At 38.9% G+C, this 21,710-nt stretch overlaps 1 protein-coding gene across 1 annotated transcript; it reads left to right on the top strand.

Moving 5' to 3' along the window:
- On the top strand, positions 1 to 17,507 carry LOC100655257 (zinc finger protein 791-like). The gene is made up of 4 exons (XM_064282502.1): positions 1 to 247; positions 12,942 to 13,068; positions 14,037 to 14,187; positions 14,563 to 17,507. Exons 1-4 carry the CDS (start codon positions 245 to 247, stop codon positions 16,688 to 16,690), a joined length of 2,409 nt encoding a protein of 802 aa, XP_064138572.1. The 5' UTR covers positions 1 to 244; the 3' UTR covers positions 16,691 to 17,507.
- The last annotated feature ends 4,203 nt before the right edge of the window (positions 17,508 to 21,710 follow it).

The following is a 21,710-nucleotide window of genomic DNA, read 5'->3' as shown; positions in this document are numbered from 1 at the left end:
CCCAAGTGTGGCACAGGGAGAACTAGTCCAGTCTAGACAGCCGGGGACCTAGGGCAACCATCTTGCCCGTCCAGAAATCACAAATAAGGATTGCAGCTGTTCTGACTGGTGTGTGGACCAAACATTATTCACCTGCCTCCAAACTGCCTAGTGACTCTGCTTCCACTCCCATCCCTCTTACTGAAGTGGCTCCTTGGGCTTAGAGAAGACACTCACTTAGATTTCCAGAAGCTGGAGCAAGGAAATGGTGAGCACTGTGGAGAACTGGGCTATTCTTATCACAAAGGGGAGAAGCTCGATATGGAATGTTGGGAGACCAGCTCTGTGATGTGGGCCCTGTGGTTCCTCACTGTGGTACAAAGGTGGCAGAGGAGGCCAAGAGTGTCTGCCCTAAAAGGCATCCTTAGGCCCTGTTTCACTGTCACTGGGCCCTTCATCTGCACACATGTGCTTTTTCAAAATTTGGATGCCAGTGGTAACCTCCTTTATGTGACCTGCAGAGCTAGGCCCGTGGGACGTTAACATCCCCCCTGGGCCTTGCTGCTCTGTATTGAATGGCAGAATCTCCTGAGCAGAGCCTGAAGATGATATAGCTCTGTCTGAGGAGGCTGAGCCCCAGGCCCTCCAGAGCTATCCTTGTCCCATCACTGCAGTTTTTTTTTGCTTTTGTCAGACACTGGAGCCTTTTCTGGTAGTTCTAAAACTATACCTCCTCCTCTGACACTGTTTGATGGCATAAAAAAGGGGGAAAGAGTTGGCAGGGGAAGGCCATGACTGTTTACGGGGTCCTGGGTAGGGCTTGGTGCTCCATGCCCCCACCAAAGTCTGGGGCTGGGTGAGTCCTACTGGATCATGCATGTGGTCTCTAGACCATCCTTTTTTGCAGTGGGAAACGTGTCTGCCTTGAGGCTTTCAGGTGTGTGAGAAGCATGAATCCCCAGTATAGGCCCTTATCTCACACCTATGCCTAGGGAAAAAAAACACCAAACCCATTGCCATTGAGACGATTCCGACTCATAATGACCCTATAGGACAGAGTAGAGCTGCCCCAAAGGGTGTCCAAGGAGCAGCTGGTGGATTTGAAATACCAACCTTTTGGTTAGTAGCTGAATTCTTAACCACTTTCCCACCAGGGCTCCACTTAGCTGGTACTAAATCCCTATAATTTTCAACTGCTCTCCACACTCCTGAATTAGAATCTAAAATTAAAGTGTTCTCTTTAGCTAGAGAAGCTCAAGATATGTGTATATTTAAGTCCTTGTTGTTATAAGGTGCTGTCGTGTTGCATCTGACTCACAGCAACCCTGTGTACAACAGAATGAAACACTGCCCAGTCCTGCACCATCCTCACAATCGGTGTTATGCTTGAGCCCATTGTTGCAGCCACTGTGTCAGTCCCCCTTGTCGAGGGTCTTCCCTTTTTTTGCTGACCCTCTACTTTACCAAACATGATGTCCTTCTCCAGGGACTGATCCCTCCAGATAACATGTCCAAAGTATGTGAGACATAGTCTCACCATCCTTCCTTCTAAGGAACATTCTGGTTGTCCTTCTTCCAAGGTAGATTTCTTTGTTCTTTTGGCAGCCCATGATATATTCAATAGTCTTCACCAACACCACAATTCAAAGGCATCAATTCTTCTTCCTTATTCATCGTGCAGCTTTTACATGCATATGAAGCGACTGAAAACACCATGGCTTGGGTCAGGCGCACCTTAGTCTTCAGGGTGACATCTATGGTTTTTGACACTTTAAAGAGGTCTTTTGTAGCACATTTACCCAATGCAATGCGTCTTTTGATTTCTTGACTGCTACTAATTTTTTTTTTTTTTTACTTCCATGGGTGTTGATTGTGGATCCAAGTAAAAGGCTGTGGTCTTTGATCTTCATCAGTAAGTGCTTCAAGTCCTCTTCACCTTCAGCAAGCAAGGTTGTGTCATCTGCATAATGCAGGTTGTTAAGGAATCTTCCTCCATTCCTAGTGCCATGTTCTTCTTCATATAGTCCAGCTTCTCAGATTATTTGTTCAGCATACAGATTGAATAGGTATGGTGAAAGGATACAACCCTGACACACACCTTTCCTGACTTTAAACCATGCAGTATCCCCGTGTTCTGTTCAAACAACTGCTTCTTGATCTAAGTACAGGTTCCTCATGAGCACAATTAAGTGTTCTGGAATTCCCATTCCCTACAATGTTATCCATAATTTGTTATGATCCACACAGTTGAATGCCTTTGCGTAGTCAACAAAACACAAGTAAACATCTTTCTGGTATTCTCTGCTTCCAGCCAGGATCCATCTGACATCAGTAGTGTTATCTCTGGTTCCATGTCCTCTTCTGAATCCAGCTTGAATTTCTGGCAGTTCCGTGTTGATATCTTGCTGCAGCCGCTTTTGGCTGATCTTCAGTAAAATTTTACTTGCGTGTGATATTAATGATATTGTTTGATGATTTCTGCATTCAGTTGGATCACCTTTCTTGGTAATAGGCATAAATATGGATCTCTTCCAGTCAGTTGGCCAGGTAACTGTCTACCAAATGTCTTGGCATGGCCCAGCAAGCACCTTTAGTGTTGTATGTGTTCGTTGAAACATCTCAATTGCTAATCCATCAATTCCTGTTGTCTTGTTTTTCGCCAATGACTTCAGTGCAGCTTGGACTTCTTTCTTCAGTACCATCGGGTCCTGATCGTATGCTACCTCCCGAAATGGTTGAACACTGACTGGTTCTTTTTGGTATAATGACTCTGTGTATTCCTTCCATCTTCTTTTAATGCTTCCTGCTTAGTTTAACGTTTTCCCTGTAAAATCCTTTACTATTGCAACTCTAGACTTGAATTTTTCCTTCAGTTCTTGCAGCTTGAGAAATGCAAAGTGGGTTCTTCCCTTTTGGTTTTCTATCTCCAGGTCTTTGTACATGTCATTATAATACTTTGTCTTCTCTAGCCGTCCTTCGAAATCCTTCTGTTCAGCTCTTTTACTTCATCAATTCTTCCTTTTGCTTTAGCTACTCGATGTTCAAGAGCAAGTTTCAGAGTCTCTTCTGACATCCATTTTGGTCTTTTCTTTCTTTCCTGTCTTTTTAATGACCTCTTGCTTCATGTATGATGTCCTTGATGTCATTCGGCAACTCATCTGGTCTTCGGTCATTAGTGTTCAACGCGTCAGATCTATTCTCGAGGTGGTCTCTAAATTCAGGTGGAATATACTCAGGGTTGTACTTTGCCTCTCATGGACTCGATCTAATTTTCTTCAGTTTCAACTTGAACTGCATATGAACAATTGATGGTCTATTCTGCAGTCGGCCCCGGCCTTGTTCTGACTGATGAATCTGAGCTTTTCCATCACCTTTTCACAGATGTAGTCAATTTGAGTCCTTAGGTTTACAGTTTTCACTGGAAGAAAAAACCCAGATCAGTTGGTGTGTTTCTACTGAGAACTTTTCAGTTCAATGGATATAAACTTCTCAAAGAGGAATGCCTTCTTTGCTGATATAAAAGTTACTCTAAAGCTTATTTAAATCTTGAGAAAGTTTTTAAAGAGACCTATTACATTTAACAAGCCATGCCAGAACTCCTAATGTGTTAGATATTTTAGCTGTGTTAGAAACATTTTCGTGGCTGAGATAAAATGCATGTACAGACTCTGATATCGCTGGTTCCTGTGTTTAGAAAGAGAGCCCTCATTTATACTTTTGTGATTTCCACAAGTATATTACAGTATTTAATATCAGTTGGGCCCTAAATATTAAATTTAAATGGTTTTGTTATTGGAAAAGTGAATTCTTAGGAAAAATACTTATTATCTCATTTGATTTATATCATGTTAAAAGTTTAATATAGTTTACTGAAATTATGTTTTTCCATTGGATAGCACCTTCACGGTCCAAAAGTGAATACGAACTTTAAAAGTATACTTTATGAAGACACGTTTCTACTCTTGTCCTCATCCAGCCCATCGTTCCCCACCCCCCCCTCCCCCCACCGACTTCCTTTTAATAACAGGCTTTATTCTTTTGGAAGCATCTTGGCAGTGTTTACATAATAGCGGGCAAATAGAAATAGAAATTTTTATTTCCCCTACTATGTTACACAAAAGGTAGAATGGAATTTACACTTACTGTTTAATCCTGGTGGTCACTTTTCACAACAATACATAAAAAAACCAAAACCAAACCTGCTGCCATTGAGTCGATTCCGACTCAAAGTGACCCTATAGGACAGAGTAGAACTGCACCATAGGGTTTGCAAGAAGCATAGGGTTTCCAAGGAGTGCCTGGTGGATTCAGATTGCAGACATTTTGATTAGCAACTATACCTCTTAACCACTAGGGTATCCATAACAATACATAGATAGCTTAAATCTAAATTCTTATAAAACTCAGGAATACTATATATGGTTGATCTTAGTTCTTTTGTTGTTGTTTTTAACCGCGTCACCGTGAATAGACACCTGGATTGTGGCCAATGATTTGCTGTTACAAAACTTGTTCTAGTGAATATAAATGTAAGTTTCTAAGATCCAGGTATCAATAGTTTAGGTGTAAAGCGTCTTCTGAACTAAGACAAGTTAAATCAAAATGAAGGGGTTTCATGTGGCTGTAGAATTACTATATGAAAATTTCATTTCTTTTGTGTTTTAAACAATGTTTTAAACTTTTTATTGTAAAGTGTATCATAAACCAGGAGTGTATAAACTTTTCCTGCATAGTTTACATACTAATTTAAGTCTTGATAATAAATAGACCTGGGTCAGTTTTATGACCTCTCAAGGTGTCCCACCCTGATCTCATCTCCTGGTGATTGTTACTGTCTGTATTTTAGAAGTTTATGGCTATTATTAGTATTGCTATTCTTGCAGCTTTACCACCCAAGTCTTAATCCATAAACTCTATTGTTTAGTTTTGCCTCTTTTGAGCTTTCTGTAAATTTAATTATTAGTCTGTATCGTTCTTCGGGCACTTGTTTTCCTCAGGAATCTTTTGAGTTTTATACATATAGCTGTAGTGTATGTATGTATGTATGTAGTGTATTGTGCTTGTGTATGTATGTTCCCTGTGTTGTATGAGTGGGCCACGATTTACTTACCCATTGTAGAGCTTATAGGATTTGAATGGTCCAAGTGTAATTTTTGCTCTTGTGAGTATTGTTTCTGTTTTTTCTCTTCATTCTCTTTCCAGGCGCCACATGCTCCTGCACAATAATGCTGTAGTGGGGAAAAATGGCTGAGTTGCAGATCCTAGCCATGTTCAAATTTACTATGAGATACTGATGCATTTTATAATTTTTTCCTCCCACAAAGGATGCATATGTATTTTATTCTATCTGTGTATCTAAGGAATTAATTTTTGCTCTTGGCAAGAGTGTGAAATGGTATCTTACTTTGATTTTATGGTGACATCATGTGTTTCAGAGTAGAACTGCACTCTCTAGTGCTTTCAGTGGCTGGTTTTTTGGAAATAGATCACTAAACCTTTCATCAGAGGTTCTTGTGGGTGGACACAAACCACCAACCTTTCAGTTAGTAGCTGAGCATTTGACGCTTTGCAGCACTCAGGGCCTCATTTAGTTGATAACCAAAAAAAACCCATTGCCATCAAGTCGATTCCAATTCACAGCAACTCTATAGGACAGAGTAGAACTGCCCCATATGGTTTCCAAGGAGCTGCTGGTGGATTCAAACTGCCAACCTTTTGGTTAGCATCTGAGCTCTTTAGTTGTTACTACTGCACATACTGAAGTGTTATACTTTCTATCACTGCTCTGCATTGCTTGCTGTGTCATGAATCAACTTTGTATAGTTTGATGGGCCTTTTCCAGGGCTGTGTATTTTTTTCCACTGGTGTATTTGTGTATTCCTACACTGATACTATACTCTGTAATGTATTAGAGCTTTGTAGACAGTTCCCAGCTTACCACAAAGTCCGTTCTAATGACTCTGTCATAAGTTGGTTGTGATGTAAGTCGAGTACTTTTTTTTTTGTTTTGTTTTCATTATTATTGCCTTTTATTATCAGTATCTTTATAAATCTGATCTTTATTTGTCTCTGGGGACTGGAAACATTGCATATAAACTTACAGATATATCTTAATGCATACACACAATTAAAAAATACACAAATCAAAAATTTAATCTGCCAATAAAGGATTGGACAATATTGGCATTTTGTCAGTTGTGGTAGTAACTCCATTTATGGAAGGTTCTGGATCATCTGAATTATCCCTGGGAATGTGGGTGGCATTTCTAGTCAGAAAATTAGTGAGAGTTGTCTATATGGTCCTTTTCTTTTGTTCTTCATGTATTTTGTGGTAATATCTCACTGTTCCTCAAATTTGCCTGTTGACTTTAGCAAAGCTGTCAGTGTTTGGGTCCATGTTTTCAAGCAACTGAACCCCCTGATTTAGTTTATAGAACATGCCACCTTATCCTTTCACTGTAAAATTTTTCAACTTCTCTCCTTCCTCTTTCTCAATATTTCTTTCTTCTTCAGCATTTATTTCCTCTTCAAAGTCCAGTAAGTCCTGGTCTGTTAATTCCCCATCTTCATGATCTATGAGCTGTTCATCCGCCATATCAAGTTCTAAATTCAGTGTTCCTGCCATACGGATGATTTTTCCACCAATCTCTTCTATCATATTATCCTGATCAATGCTTGGAGCGTGTTCACATAACTCAGCTATTTTTTCCTTGTCCCCTGAATGCATCTTCCCAAAATTTCCCCTCCAAAAATCAAAAAACCAAACTCATTGCTGTTGAGTTGATTCTGACTCATAGTGACCCTACAGGACAGAGTAGAACTGCCCCATAAGGTTTCCAAGGAGCGGCTGGTGGATTTGAACTGCCAGCCTTTTGGTTAGAAGCCAAGCTTTTAAGCACTGCACCACCAGGGCTACATATTTCCTCAAGGTGCAGTTATTATTCATTTCTCCTCAGCAATTTTGGACATTTGATCAGCTTTTTTTATAGTTCGTATTAAGCTGAATAGTTAAAAATCTCAAAACAACAAACCTATTTGGTGAAGAAATTGTCCAACACAAAAAAGGATCTTAGAGTTGGAAGAATTGAAAGAGGCCACTGACGCAAGAATCTCTTCTAAGGCACCCTTGGCATATTATACAGTTTCTGCACAAATGTCTCTCACAATCAGGCATTTTATCATTAGACAACGCTGGTGGTCAGGGTAGTACCTGTGTATATGGCAAGCATCTTTAACAGATGATAAAGACCTTACTCCCACCCTTAAAGAGAACCCTAAGGAATATGTGCATGAACTTAAATTCATGCTAGCTGGGTAATAAGGTTGAATGTTTTCCTCACAATACCTTTGGTATGAGAGGAAGAAATGAAAACCAGGGAGGTGGGTAGAACCTAAAGATGGAGCAAAGGAGGAGGGAACACCACTAAGGAATGAAATGAATACAGAAAGAAGAGATGGAAGGATAATAAAGATACACTTCTTCCACTGAGCCAGTTAGCCCAGGAGTGTGATTTCAGAGAATCCCAAGTGTTCTACTGTTATAAAACATAAGACTCAGAAACTAAGCTGCATCTTCACATTCCCACACAGAGTTGTACCCCTAGCCCCCGTGATGCCATGTTACCTGGCCCTGACATTGAGGACTAAGATAAGTCTGAGAAGGCAGAGCTGACTTGCGATTATATTTTCAGTATGTGTGTGTGTGCGTGCAAAAGCATACATGCATTTAGAGGTGGGTGGAAAGGAGACCTGTTTGGGCAGTGGTTAAGTGCTAAGCTGCTAACCAAAAAATTGGCAGTTTGAACCCGCCAGCTGCTCTGTGGAAGAAAGATGTGGCAGTCTGCTTCCATAAAGATTACAGCCTTGGAAACCCTTTGGGGCAGTTCTATCCTGTCCTATAGGGTTGCTATGAGTTGGAATCAATTGGAATGCAACAGTTTTTTTTGTTTGGCTCATAGAAATAGTGTACACGCCAGTAATGGGTTCTTTCTGGTGAAATAACATCACGATGAATGTTTGGGCCTGCTGTTTGTAGGCGGGAGGACGTCAGGGTGCAGGGAGGGAGAAGGATATGTAAGTAGCTGGTCCTCCCAGGCCAGCCCTGGGATGTGACTCTGATTTTACCATGTCACCTCACAGACTAACAGGGCTCTAGGCCAGGGAGGCTGAAGAAATACACTTAGAAAGGACCAAGCATTTCACTGGTCTCTGCCTGACCCGTGGATAATGCCCCGTCATCTTCTATCTACCCATTGTGACCCAAGACCCATAATAGGAATGATAAAAGCTCTTCTATGGCAGGAGAGAGAAAGACCCTACAATTAAATCCATATTTCACAGGCAGCTATTTCACATTCATGTTCTTCTCCATCACTGGCAAAAAGAGGTAGAAAAGGCAAAACCTGTCGTGGCTTATTTCACTATTAAAAACTCAGTTAATAGTGAGTAAGTTAAGATAATCTTTTTTTCTTGCCATATCTATCAGGAATCATCACTGTGAGGGAGATGTTAGCCAGGCAAGAAAAAGAAATACATAACAAGTTGTCTTAGTTACGTAGTGTTGCTATAAAAGAAATACCACAAGTGGATGGCTTTAACAAACAGAAGTTTATTCTCTCACAGTCTAGGAGGCTAGAAGTCTGGATGCAGGGTGGCAGCTCCAGAGAAAGGCTTTCTCTCTGTCAGCTCTGGGAGAAAGTCCTTTTCATGAATCTTCCCCCTGGTCTAGGAGCTTCTCAGCGCAGGGACCCTAGGTCCTAAGGACATGCTCTGCTCCCAGCACTACATTCTTGGTGACATGAGGTCCCTCTGTCTCTCTGCTCACTTCCCTCTTTTATATCTCAAAAGAGGTTGACTCAAGATACAACCTAATCTTGTGGATTGAGTCCTGCCTCATTAACATAACTGCTTCTAATCCTGCCCCATTAAGATCATAGAGATAGGATTTACAGCGCATAGGAATATCACATCAGATGACAAAATGGTAGATAATCACACAATACTGAGAATCATGGACTAGCCAAGTTGACATACATTATTGGGGGACACAATTCAATCCATAACAGAAGTGAAAATGAAAAACAAATATACATATTTACAGATATGTTAGACAAAATATTGGAAGTATAAAGAGATTTTAGTTTATTGGATATACTAGAAAATTAGAAAAACAGAGAAAGTGGACTAAATTGAGGTTTTAAAAACAAAGATATTAAATACATTATAAAAACCCAAACCAAACCCATTGCCGTCGAGTCGATTCCGACTCATAGCGACCCTATAGGACAGAGCAGAACTGCCCAGTAGAGTTTCCAAGGAGCACCTGGGAGATTTGAACTTCCGACCTCTTGGTTAGCAGCCATAGCACTTAACCACTGCGCCACCAGGGCTTCCAAATACATTATAAATACTTTAATAATTATAGCATAGAATTCAATAAAATGTATTGGATTAAGAATGAAATTTGATCCCTACCTCCACAATAACCAAAGTGATTTCTGTGTGGATGAAACACATAGATGTGAAATAGAACTTAAAATGATTTTAATTGGTTTATTCATGATCTCATATCAGAAAGGATTTTAAAAACAGACAAAAAGATTAATCCTTAAAGAAAAGATTGTAAATGTGACTACCTCAACAATCTCTGTTCATAAAAATAGAGGCACTAAAAAATGTCTAAAAAGCACATTTTTAGACAGCATTTTTTAAAAAATAATATTTTATTCTTTTTTTCAGGGAAAGTTTATGCAGCAAATTAGGCCCCCACTTGACAATTTCTATACAAATTGTTCAGTGACATTAGTTACATTTTTCACAGTGTGTTCAACATTCTCTTTAATTCTGTTCTGATTGTTCTATTTCTAGTACTCTAGCTTCCCTGCCCCTTTATCTTCTCATCTTTGCTATAATTGTTGATCTTTTGGTCTCATATACATGGTTTTTTAATGAAGCACCATACTCATGGATAATGTCATTTATTTTGTGTGCCGATCTGTTATTTTCCTAAAAGGTGACCTCAGGGGATAGCTTCTGTTCAAGGTTTAAAGAGTATCTCAGGGCAATAGTCTCAGGAAGTCCTCTCGTCTCAACTGGTCCAGTAAGTCTAGACTTTTTAAGAGGTTGAGTTCTGTTCCGTATTTTTCTTCCATTCCATCAGGGTCCATCTGTTGTGGCCCTGATCAGAATGTGTAGACAGAACTTTTGCTCTAATATTTTTCAGAGTATTCTGTGCTCAACCAACATACAAGCTGGCAAAACAAATTTCTGAGAAGGTCTCTCTAAGGATTCTGACACTGAGCAGGCCTTTTCCTTTGTTATAAATACTTTACGCCAACACCCAACTTTGGACCTTTCTAAATATGTCAGATTCTCCTCACTCTTTTTACATAAAAGGAAGGTTCATCATACTTGATAAAGTAGAGGATCAGTGAAAAAGAGGAAGACCCTCAGTGAGATGGATTGACACAGTGGCTGCAACAATGGGCTCAAGTATAGCAACAATTGTGAGGATGGCACTGGATCAGGCAGTGTTTCGTTCTGTCATACATGGGATCTCTGTGAGTCAGAACCAACTTGATGACATACAGAGAGAGAGAGAGAGATTTATCTCAAGGAAATAATTCACTTGGATGTAGAGGCTGGCAAGCCCCAAGTGTCTGGGTCGGGTGTCAGGCTAGAGGTTTCTCCTTACTCATGTAGATTCAGGGGCTGATGATGAACCTAAGATTGGCTGGTCAGACACTAGGCCACTGGCTCCTGGGCTGTGGAGGCCAAAAAATCCCAAGGTCAGCAGGTCAGACAGCAGGCCACTGACTCGGGTCCAAAGAACATGAGGTCAGATGATGACAAGCTGGATGCAGGATCCACAGCAAGCAAGCGAGCTTTGCCAGAATATTCATACATATATTGGACACGGACCATATCCCCGAGGAGACTTCCCTTACAACTGATGACATCCAATCATGTCATGGAGGATGACTGCATCATTAGATAACTGCCAAATTACATCATTACAAAACTGCCAGACCACTGAGAATTATGGCCCAGCTAAGTTGATACACAACCTTAACCATTACAATCCACCCCTTGTCAACTTCGCACCTGTACACGTCTCCTTAAACCGTAAACAACCTCTAAATAAAGACAATTAGAAAGTCATACTTGCACCTGACATGATACAGCTAACATCTGTACAAGCAAAACTGCACTAACCCTGTTTACATCTTATATTTTATAAGTGAAGAAAACAAAAATATTTGATGGACACATACAAAGAAGAAATACTCTTCACAATTACTGTTGGCCTTCTGTATCCACCAGTCTGTATCCATTGATCAACCAACCACAGATTGAAAATATTTAGGAGGAAAAAAAGAAAGTTCCAAATGGCAAAACTTGAATTTGCTGTGTGCCGAGCACTACGCTGAGTGCACGCCAGTGAAGTGATGTGTGGGCTCATATGGTTTCTGCTCCTGGGATTTTGCTCTAATATGATTCTGTGTATCTGCCTATGTGTCTGTCCAGTTTGGGGGAAACATTTAGTTATGATACCATCATACCAGGATTGATTAGAGATGACATAGGCAGCTCACTTCACCTTTTCCCTGACAAGTCTTATTAATCTACACCTGCTTTGTTTTTCAGTACAATTTTAGCATCCAAAGTGAAGTTTAGCAGCCTTTTCTCCCTCAGTACATGAGGAAGCCAGTGGGTTCGTGCTCTTTCACAGAGGCCGGTCCTACAGAACTGGAAATTCCCGTATCGGTTCAGGTAGTCATGTGGGTGTCTTCTAGGGGCTGTAAATGTGAGAAAATTTTGTAGTGGACCTCTAGAGGGTTGGCGTGTAAGTCTCGGTTTCCTGGCTTCATGGGAAATTTAACAGCTAAACCCTCTATACTCCAACCCCCTTACAGAATTAATTTTTTAGTGGTGAAAACATATAACAAAACCTTTGCCAGTTTATCAATGTTCACATGTATAATCTGGTGACATCGATTACATTCATCATGTTGTAAAATGAGAATTGTAACCTCTTCTCAGTCAGCAAACACAAGGGCATGTTATTCTAGTTTCTACAAAGGTAGGGCTCTTTATCATCTTATAACATTAGAATATGCCTGTGTGGGTGTACGGGCTTATGTTTATTGAGGAGAGCAGTCATTAATAATGGTGTAGAGTTGCCACCAGCATCGAAATTTGAAAATTTTGAGGAAATCTGGATTCTCGTGTTTCCTGTCTCTCACCTGAGCTCTTTTTAACTTTTAAGTATCTTTACCTGTCTCTATGAAAGGGACAGAGAGGATGATAGGACAAGCTTTTGAAAAATAGACTGACATGTAAATAATTATCCAAACGAATATTATTTTTTCAGCAGGTGGACCTGTCACCTCCTGATTTCCTGGAGTTCTTCAAGAAAATATGACCATCTCAGGACCTTGGGTTTGGTAGCTTATTTTTGTGGGCCCCTGATCCTTTCATGGCTATAAGGGACAAAAGGAAAAACTGTTCTGCAGTGTTTCCCAGTTGTTAATACCTCTTCCTGCCTCCTCCTTGTGCTTCATGTTTTGTTGAGTGTTTTGGTGGATCTTAAGGAGGTGAAATTGTTCCCAAGGAAGTGATGATCTGAATTAGAGCATTTCTGTAATTTCTGTGTTTACTAACTGTTCTAGAATATGAAGAGGGAGGAATAAGACTGGAATTGGTGCCAGTCAAGCTGTGGAGAGATGATTTCACTGTATTGAAAGTCTGTGAGACAGGATGTAATCAGTGAGGAAGTAGATGTAGTTAATGAAGGGAAAAGGTTGATGGCTATACCCTAGATTAGAACTTGGTAGAACGTAGAGCCTTGTGTCAAATCCCTATGAATTTTAAGTTTTCCAGGACTGTTAGCCTCACCCTTCATCTTGTATACATTGGAATACATGGTGCCTTGCTGATCAAGAATGTGTGGAATGTTTTAGGACTCAGTGGTCATTGAGGATGTAGTCGTGGTCTTTAGTCAAGAGGAGTGGGCTTTACTGGATCCTGCTCAGAGAAAGCTCTACAAAGATGTGACAATGGAAACCTTCAGAAACCTGGCCTCAGTAGGTAAGATTGGCATACTTTTTAAAATTTATTCCTTTAGTGAACAAAAATACTGTACTCATTGACTTTGTTCTACTATTTGGACTAGGAATTGGAATAAATTATTAAAAACAGGCATGATCCCTTGTTCAATGGAGCTCACATATCTTGGCTTTCTCATGAACATAAAGCTATATGTATCAAATTAACTTTTCATTTATCTTAAGATTAAAAGACTTGAGGCTGTTAACTGATGTAAGCATTGGCTTCAGGGGTCACTTTGGGGCACTGAGGGATTTGTGATCTGGAACCTTATAGAGAGTTTTACTGTGTTTATTACAAGTGTGACATGATTATTTTGCTGCAAATAAACTCATCTTCAGAGATCCTGAAGATCAGAGTACTGGCTCCATGTCAGGGAAATGCTCATTGCTCTACACTGTCTTCCCTCATGATATGCATTTCTACATGAGCATCATGTCAGCTATACTATTTGTTTCTCCTGAGAAGCAAGGGAAAGTTCAGAGGAGAGTGGAGATAGGACTCATCCAGGGCCAGTGTGTCAGGGAACACCAGGAAAACAAGAATTTTTTTGAAGTCCCAACCCTGCATGGAGGGAATTCAATTTCAGTCAGCCAGAAAAAGTCTCTTTTGATTGAAGAGACAATTTCACAGACACCTGAGCTTACTTTTCTGATTTTATCAATCCTTTCACACCTGTGCTCATGGAGGCCATTTTCCTCTTTTAATGTTACATGTGTATTGTGTCCAGTATCTTTCTACTTAGCTCTTCTAATTACAACTATTTTATATCACTGTCACTCTCAATCTTCATGAAGTATTTCTCAGTAAATTGCTTTTTAAATATTGCCAAACTGCTAAAACAGCGAAATACAGTTAAATCTTTCTTTATTCACATCAGCCTTTTTCCCCTAATAAGTCCTTTCCTCTTTGTTTCATATTTTGAACCTCAATGTGAATCATTGGGCCAGCCTCTCAAAACCTTAATGATGGAGATAAGTTATCCAGTGAACATGTAATAGTGCAATTCATGAAGAATAACACCTGGCCCTCCATATTAGGAGAAATCTCCAAATTACATGGCAGTAAAGATCAGCATAATAACCAGTGGAGACATTTGAGGTGAGTATCATTCAAACAAGAGAAAACAGTGCCTCAGGAGAAAGTCCTAAGGTATCGTTAAAATATACATATGTATGTGTACATTTATATGTTTATAAACCTAGCTCTAAAATTACGTGTTCAGATATTTTTCACAATACAATTTTATAAATGTGAATCAGATATTAAGTATTTGAAACATATTTTATTGTACAGAGTTATCAGAAAGCCTCATGTTTTAAATAAACAGTGACAGTAATAATAGTATCTCTGCTAGATGATTTAACCTTGAAACATGAGACAAGTCAGGACAAAAACCATGCACGTTCACTTTGTTTAGTAATGGTAAACCAGGAACAGATTTATTTCCATCACCATGTTGTCTATTTTTAACAGAAGGCATATTGTAGAGAACCTCCCTGAAAGTAATGAAGGCAGTAAGTGTAGAAAAACCATCAGCTGGATTCCACATCTTACTGTGGTAAAAATAAAGCCTCCAGAAGTGAATCCTTTTAAATGCTGTAAGTGTGGAAAAGCCTTCAAGGATTACTCATCACATAAGCATCATACCAGATCTCACACTGGATGCAATACTTACCAGTGTAAGAAATGTGGAGAAGCCTGCACTTGTCCCTCTTATCTAAGTGCTCCTAGGAGAACTCTTACTGGGGAAAAACCTTATAAATGTAAGGTATGTGGAAAAGACTTGATTTGTATCTCAACCCTTGAGAGTCCTGTGACAACAATCCCTGGAGAGAAACAATGTGAATGTAACAAATGTGGGAAAGATTTTTGTAGTTTTTTATCCTTTCAGGCACATGTGAGAGATCATAAGCAAGAAAGTAAAGAATGTTGTAAAACCTATAGTTCTCCTACATCCCTCATTTTACATAAAAAATTTCATAATGGAGATAAGCCTCATGAATGTAAGGAATGTGGGAAAACCTTTAGTTGTACCTCATCTCTCACTACACATAGTAGAACTCATAGTGGAGAGAAGCCTTATGAATGTAAGGAATGTAGGAAAGCCTTTAGTCAGTCATCACACCTTACAGCACATATAAGAACTCACAATGGACAGAGGCCATATGAATGCAAGGTATGTGGGAAAGCCTTTAGTCAGGTCACATCGCTCAATCAACATACAAGAATTCACAGTGGAGAGAGGCCTTATGAATGTAAGGAGTGTGGAAAAACCTTTAGTTGTACCCCATACCTCACTAAACATATAAGAACTCACAGTAGACAGAGGCCTTATGAATGTAAGGAATGTGGGAAAGCCTTTGGTTGTGTCTCATCCCTCAATACACATACAAGATCTCACAGCGGAAACAGGCCTTATGAATGTAAGGAATGTGGAAAAGCATTTAGTCACGCCTGTTACCTCACTAAACACATAAGAACTCACAATGGACAAAGGCCTTATGAATGTAAGGAATGTAGAAAAACCTTTACTTGTTCCTCATTCCTAACTAAGCATATAAGAATTCACAGTGGAGAGATGCCTTATGAATGTAAAGAATGTGGGAAAGTCTTTAGGCAATCCTCAAACCTCACTAAACATATAAGGACTCACAGTGGAGAGAGGCCTTATGAATGTAAGGAATGTGGGAAAGCCTTTACTTGTTCCTCACACCTCACTACACATATAAGAACTCACAGTGGAGAGAGGCCTTATGAATGTAAAGAATGTGAGAAAGCCTTTAGTCAGTCATCACACCTCACTAAACATATAAGAACTCACAGTGGACAGAGGCCTTATGAATGTAAGGAATGTGGGAAAGCATTTAGTCAGGCCTCGTCACTCACTCAACATATAAGAACTCACAGTGGAGTGAAGCCTTATGAATGCAAGGAATGTGGGAAAGCCTTTAGTCAGGCCTCATCCCTCACTACACATAATAGAACTCACAGTGGAGTAAGGCCTTATGAATGTAAGGAATGTGGGAAAGCCTTTAGTCGGGCATCATCACTCACTCAACATATAAGAACTCACAGTGGAGTGAGGCCTTATGAATGTAAGGAATGTGGGAAAGCCTTCAGTTGTTCTTCACAGCTTACTACACATATAAGAACTCACAGCGGAGAGAGGCCTTATGAATGTAAGGAATGTGGGAAAAACTTTAGTTGTGTCTCATCCCTTACTCAACATACAAGAATTCACAGTGGAGAGAGGCCTTATGAATGTAAAGAATGTGGGAAAGCCTTTAGTCACACCTCACATCTCACTAAACATATAAGAACTCACAGTGGAGAAAGGCCTTATGAATGTAAGGAATGTGGGAAAGCCTTTGGTTGTGCCTCATCCCTCACTCAGCATATGAGAACTCACAGTGGAGAGAGGCCTTATGAATGTAAGGAATGTGGCAAAGCCTTTAGTCATGCCTCAAACCTCACTACACATAAAAGAACTCACAGTGGAGAAAGACCTTATGGATGTAAGAAATGTGGGAAAGCCTTTAGTCAGTCATCACACTTCACTAAACATTTAAGAACTCACAGTGGAGAGGCCTTATCAGTATAAGGATGTGAGAAGCCTTCAGTTGTTTCTCATATCACACTTTATATAAGAACTCACAGTGTAAAGCGGGCTTATGAATGTAAGGAATTTGAAAACCCTTTGGTTGCGCCTCATCCCTCACTTCACATATAAGAACTCACAGTGGACAGACTACTCTGTTACAAGTAGGATGTTTCATTCTTACTGTGATACTTTGAATAGCAAATTTCTGAAAGTCTGTGGTTACAGAACAAAGCAATAGTAACTCAAAGAAGGGATCATTAGAACTACTTCGTGCCTTTGGGAGAAATGACAGTTTCATTGTCACTGCAGGGCTATCTTCATAAGTGTTTGTTAAGTTCTTGGTTCTAGCTAAATTTTACTTAAAGTCTTTGGCTTTTGTAACTAAGGCTGCAGGGAGTAGCCTCAACTAACTGCTGTCTTATATTTTTTTAATGCTTTTATTTATTTTAATCTCATGCAAAAAAATACACTGATCTTGTATTTGATTTTAGAGTGGTTTGTTCTGTTTTCATCTTTAACATGTTTCCTTCCATTCTGTCCTGTTGTAAAGTTAACTTTTTTACCCTTTATAATTAAGTTTCTCATAGGCTGATACTTTGAAAATATTCTGTTTTTTGGTCATACTTTGGCCTACTAATTTTAGCGCTCATTGATAATTAACTACAATGATTAGTACTGTGGTTTTAATGAAATAGTATGTTCTGTTCCAATAATTTTTCCTATGTTTATTAATTGGAATCCTAAAAGGAATAGCTTTTCCTTTTCCTTCTTTATGGGTTAAATTATTTATATCAGAGAGACTAATCAATATTACTATATATTTTTTGTTCAAATTTTCACATATTTGTTTATTAGGAGCGCTCTTAAAAGTAAGCTCCTGTACCTTTCTGACATGTTCCCATCATAATCTGTACATTACTTTCTGTCAGTCTTCAAGGCTCATCTTGTCCTTTTCCTGCCTCAGCTCTGAAATTAGCCTTTTCTCCAAGAAAACCTCATTCTTTTTATTAGAGAATGATATTCGGAAACAAAGATCTGGGCATTTGGTTTGCTTATATTTCCTGGACCCTCAAATTGGACAGAGCTAGGAAATATGTTTGTGAGTATACACACACAAAGACATATTTATACTTATTTCTATATGTATCTGTATGTATTTTTAAAACCATGAGATCATACCCATATCTCTGATTTCAGGGTTTATTTTGGCTTTTCCCCTCACCTTGTTACTCCTTTCTTTGATAGTGAGGCAATGGTGGGATCCTTAGTGTTTATCATAACTGAATCTTGTCATCACATGTGTTTTCTAAAAGAAACTAATTCAACATGGTAGGCCCTCTGGTTCTTTAAATGGTATACTCTTACAGCAGACTTCCTTATCTAGAAAGCTGTCTCCTCAAACCTTTATCTGCCTCTTGGAAGGCAAAAAATAAATATAATCCCTTTTCCATATGGATCTCTTAAAATACTCAAATATTGTGACAAGTATTCCTCAGGTCTTATATTTCCTAGGCCAAATATTTCCATTTTTATACCTGGAAAGGTTTGACCTTCTGGTCCCTTAGCTTTTTGTCTTCACTTTTTGAGGACAATGTCCTTGTAGGATTAAAGCCAATATTCAAAATTAGGATATGCTTCTTAATAGTCAAACTAGTCCTACTGGTTCTCAGAACGCTGTCATTCGGTGGATACAGACCAAGCTTGTGTGATCTACAATAATGTTCAGTTCATAACCAAATGAAATATTATAAATGTTTGAAATTTCCTTACTCTCTACCCTATATACTTCTGCTTTTCTTAATTTGGAAAAAAATAATAAATGTGATTTTAAAAAGTTGAGCAGAGATTCCCTAAGAAGAAAGCATTCATAATAAACTTGATTTCTTTATCTTTTACAAAAAGTTCACTGGTAAGTAGCAGGGAGCAGTTCACAGAACTTTCAGAGATATAAGGTATCTTGATTTCAGAAAATAATTGGATGCATGACATCACTGTATTCATAGTATCAGGAGTGCACTGAGAAAGGAGAGATGAAAGAATTACATGACTGTATGTTTTATTCAATCAAGAAACAGATGTGGATCAAGCTCTAGCGAGGTAAACAGATGTCTTGAAGAGAGAGTCATTGATTTCAGAGCCACAGAGCACTTCTGGATGACCATAGGTCCATGGAATTGGTTATCTGAAGTGGACAAAGTGGAAAACTCCCAGCAGTGGCGTCAGTGAAAGTAGAGGCCAAATTAGTAGATAAAAATCTGTGCAGACCCTGAATGGTGAAGAATTTAGGAGAGAGGGTAAGGATGAGCCAGCTTCCATAGTCATTAATCAGTGGGATAAATAACTGGGAGGTGGGCAAGCAACAGTAATGACGGTGGAGAGACACTGGCATAGTTGAAAGGCAGTAAAAGGAACAAGGAGTTTTACATGAGAGTGGAGGAGGCTCAGCCCCCAGATAGTACAAGGGATTGAGAAGAGTTCTGATCTCACTCCTGGAATCAGAGGCACAAAGAGTGTGAGATACAATTCAATGTGTGAAATAGAATAAAAATTTCCAGAAACAACCTGGAGAAAGAAGACTTTTTCTACCCAAAGTAGATGGTCCACAAACAGAGGTGGAAATTACTAGAAGAAAAGTTCACCCACTTCAGCCTACTTCTTTATTCTTTACTATTTAAGGTATCTAGTGCTGCTATAACAGAAATACCACAAGTGGACAGCTTTAACAAGTGGACAGCTTTCATAATCTAGTAGGCTACAAGTCCAAATTCAGGGCATCAGCCCCAGGGGAAGGCTTTCTCTGTCAGCTCCAGAGGAAGGTCCTTGTCATCAATCTTCCCCGGTCAAGGAGCTTCTCAGGCACAGGAATCTCCAGTCCAAAGGACACCCTCTTCTCCTGGTGCTGCTTCCTTGGTGGTATGAGGTCCCCCCATCTCTGCTCCCTTCTCTCTTTTATATCTCAAAAGAGATTGGGCTAAGACACAATCTAATCTTACAGATCTCATCAACACAACTGCCACTAATCCATCTCATTAACATTATAGTGATAGGATTCACAACACATCAGAAAATCACATTAGATGACAAAGTGGTGAACAATCACACAATACTGGGAATCATGGCCTAGCCAAATTGATACATATATTTTTAGGGGAGACAATTCAATCCATGACACTTACCATGAGCTTTTTATCCCCTTTTGCTTACCATTCCTTCAGTGTTTTACAGCTTTTATAGCTCTGCTTTATTCTGCAGAGTGTTTGTTTCTTGTACTCATCTTTAAGTTCATGAAATCTTCCTGCTGCTGTGTATCAAATGGTATTAAACTCACCCCCTCTAATTTTGTAATTATATGTTTCAGTACAGAATTCCTGGCTAGCTTCTTTCAAATATGCAGTGTCATTTTTCATTGTTTCCAGTTTTAATCTTTTATCCTCATGACCATAGCTTTTGTGTCTGTTTCTGTTGTCTCTGCTGGTTCATTGCCTGTGTGCCTGATAATGTTGTTCTGTGATAGACATTATTATATTCATTAGGTTTTTTTTTTTTTTTAAAACAGTTTTTAATATACAAAATAAAGTACAACTATTCATATATTTGTTGTCTGGGATCGACAACTGTCAGAATGTTACATGTTTTATTTAAAAATTTAATTGAAGATTTAATTTATCTTCTTCCAAAGAGGATTTTTTCTTTTCCATGCCAGTTGTCCAATCTCAGAAACCTTAAAACAAATTCAGAGCTTGAGATTTCCATCTGGATGACTTAGACTTTGAAGTCTCGTGTTATATTTGTATGGCTCCCACTTTTGGGAAGTCTGGGCTCCAACTTCTGCCCCTACATCTGAACCTTGGTACATACCTTTCTAAATGAATCAACCTTGATTAGCAAAATTCATATCAAATGTTTGGCTCCTCTCTCTGATTCCATATTCTTCTGAATTGTGTCCAGCAATTCCTCAATATCTTGCTATTTCTTTAATACTTTAAGTAGATCTATTGTATTTCATCCATAGCTGTTTTGTTTTTTTTTTTTTATCCATACTTTTTAGATGTCTACAATGAAAGACTTGGTCCAGACTACTCATAGTGGAAATCTCCTTTGTCCTTTTACATTAATTAAAATTTAACATATCTGTCTATATTAATCTTTATATATAGATACATATATGCGTGTGTGTGTATACATATATTTATAAATCATAAGATGTGAAATAATCTACCAAACTTTATATAATTGGGATGACAAAATATGCATTTCAAAGGGAAGAGTCAAAATTGAAAAAATTGAAATCTCTAAATTCATCTTTAAAATACAGCTTTTTCCTTTTAAAACCTTAATGGCCCTTTGTTTCTAAGATTTATCTTAAGGTTAATTGTAAAGAGAAATATAAAAGACTCTTTGTCATGGATTGAATTTTCTCCCCCCAAAATATCTGTCAACTTGACTTGGTCATGATTCCCTTGTATGATTGTATGATTGTCTACCATTTTATCTTCTGATGTGAAGATAAATCCTATCATGATGATGTAATAAGATAGATTAGTGGCAATTATACTGATGATGTCTACAAGATTAAATAGTGTCTTAAGGCAATCTCTTTTGAGATATAAAAGAGAGAAGTGAGCAAAGAGATATGGGAACCTCATACCACCAAGAAAGCAGCGCTGGGAGCACAGAACATCCTTTGGACATGAGGTTCCTGCACTCAGATGCTCCCAGACCAAGCAAGGGAAGACTGATGACAAGGACCTTCCTCCAGACCAGAACCAACAGAGAAGAAAACCTTCCCTTGTAACTGGTGCCTGAATTCAGACTTCTAGCCTACTCGACTGCGAGAGAATAAACTTCTGTTTGTTAAAAACATTCACTTGTGGTATTTCTGTTGTAGCAGCACTAGAGTATTAAGACATTCTTGATACAAAAAAAGACTGTATCTAATAAAATTCTGTGGCAGTTAAGAAGTATGGCACTGTTATAAAAATACATAAATCTACAGAAATGAAAGCTTGGAATTTAAATT

The sequence above is a fragment of the Loxodonta africana genome, chromosome 3 (genome assembly GCF_030014295.1).
Source record: "Loxodonta africana isolate mLoxAfr1 chromosome 3, mLoxAfr1.hap2, whole genome shotgun sequence".
Lineage (NCBI taxonomy): Eukaryota > Metazoa > Chordata > Mammalia > Proboscidea > Elephantidae > Loxodonta > Loxodonta africana.
The sequence above is the reverse complement of the archived record's forward strand: the minus strand, read 5'-3'. Positions and strand labels throughout refer to the sequence as shown.

Bases quoted from the DNA above. Each gene is read 5' to 3' on its own strand.
- LOC100655257 (XM_064282502.1), top strand. The intron at 13,069-14,036 runs GTAAGATTGGCA...TCATTGGGCCAG, and splicing joins CAGAAACCTGGCCTCAGTAG to CCTCTCAAAACCTTAATGAT. The intron at 14,188-14,562 runs GTGAGTATCATT...TATTTTTAACAG, and splicing joins AACCAGTGGAGACATTTGAG to AAGGCATATTGTAGAGAACC.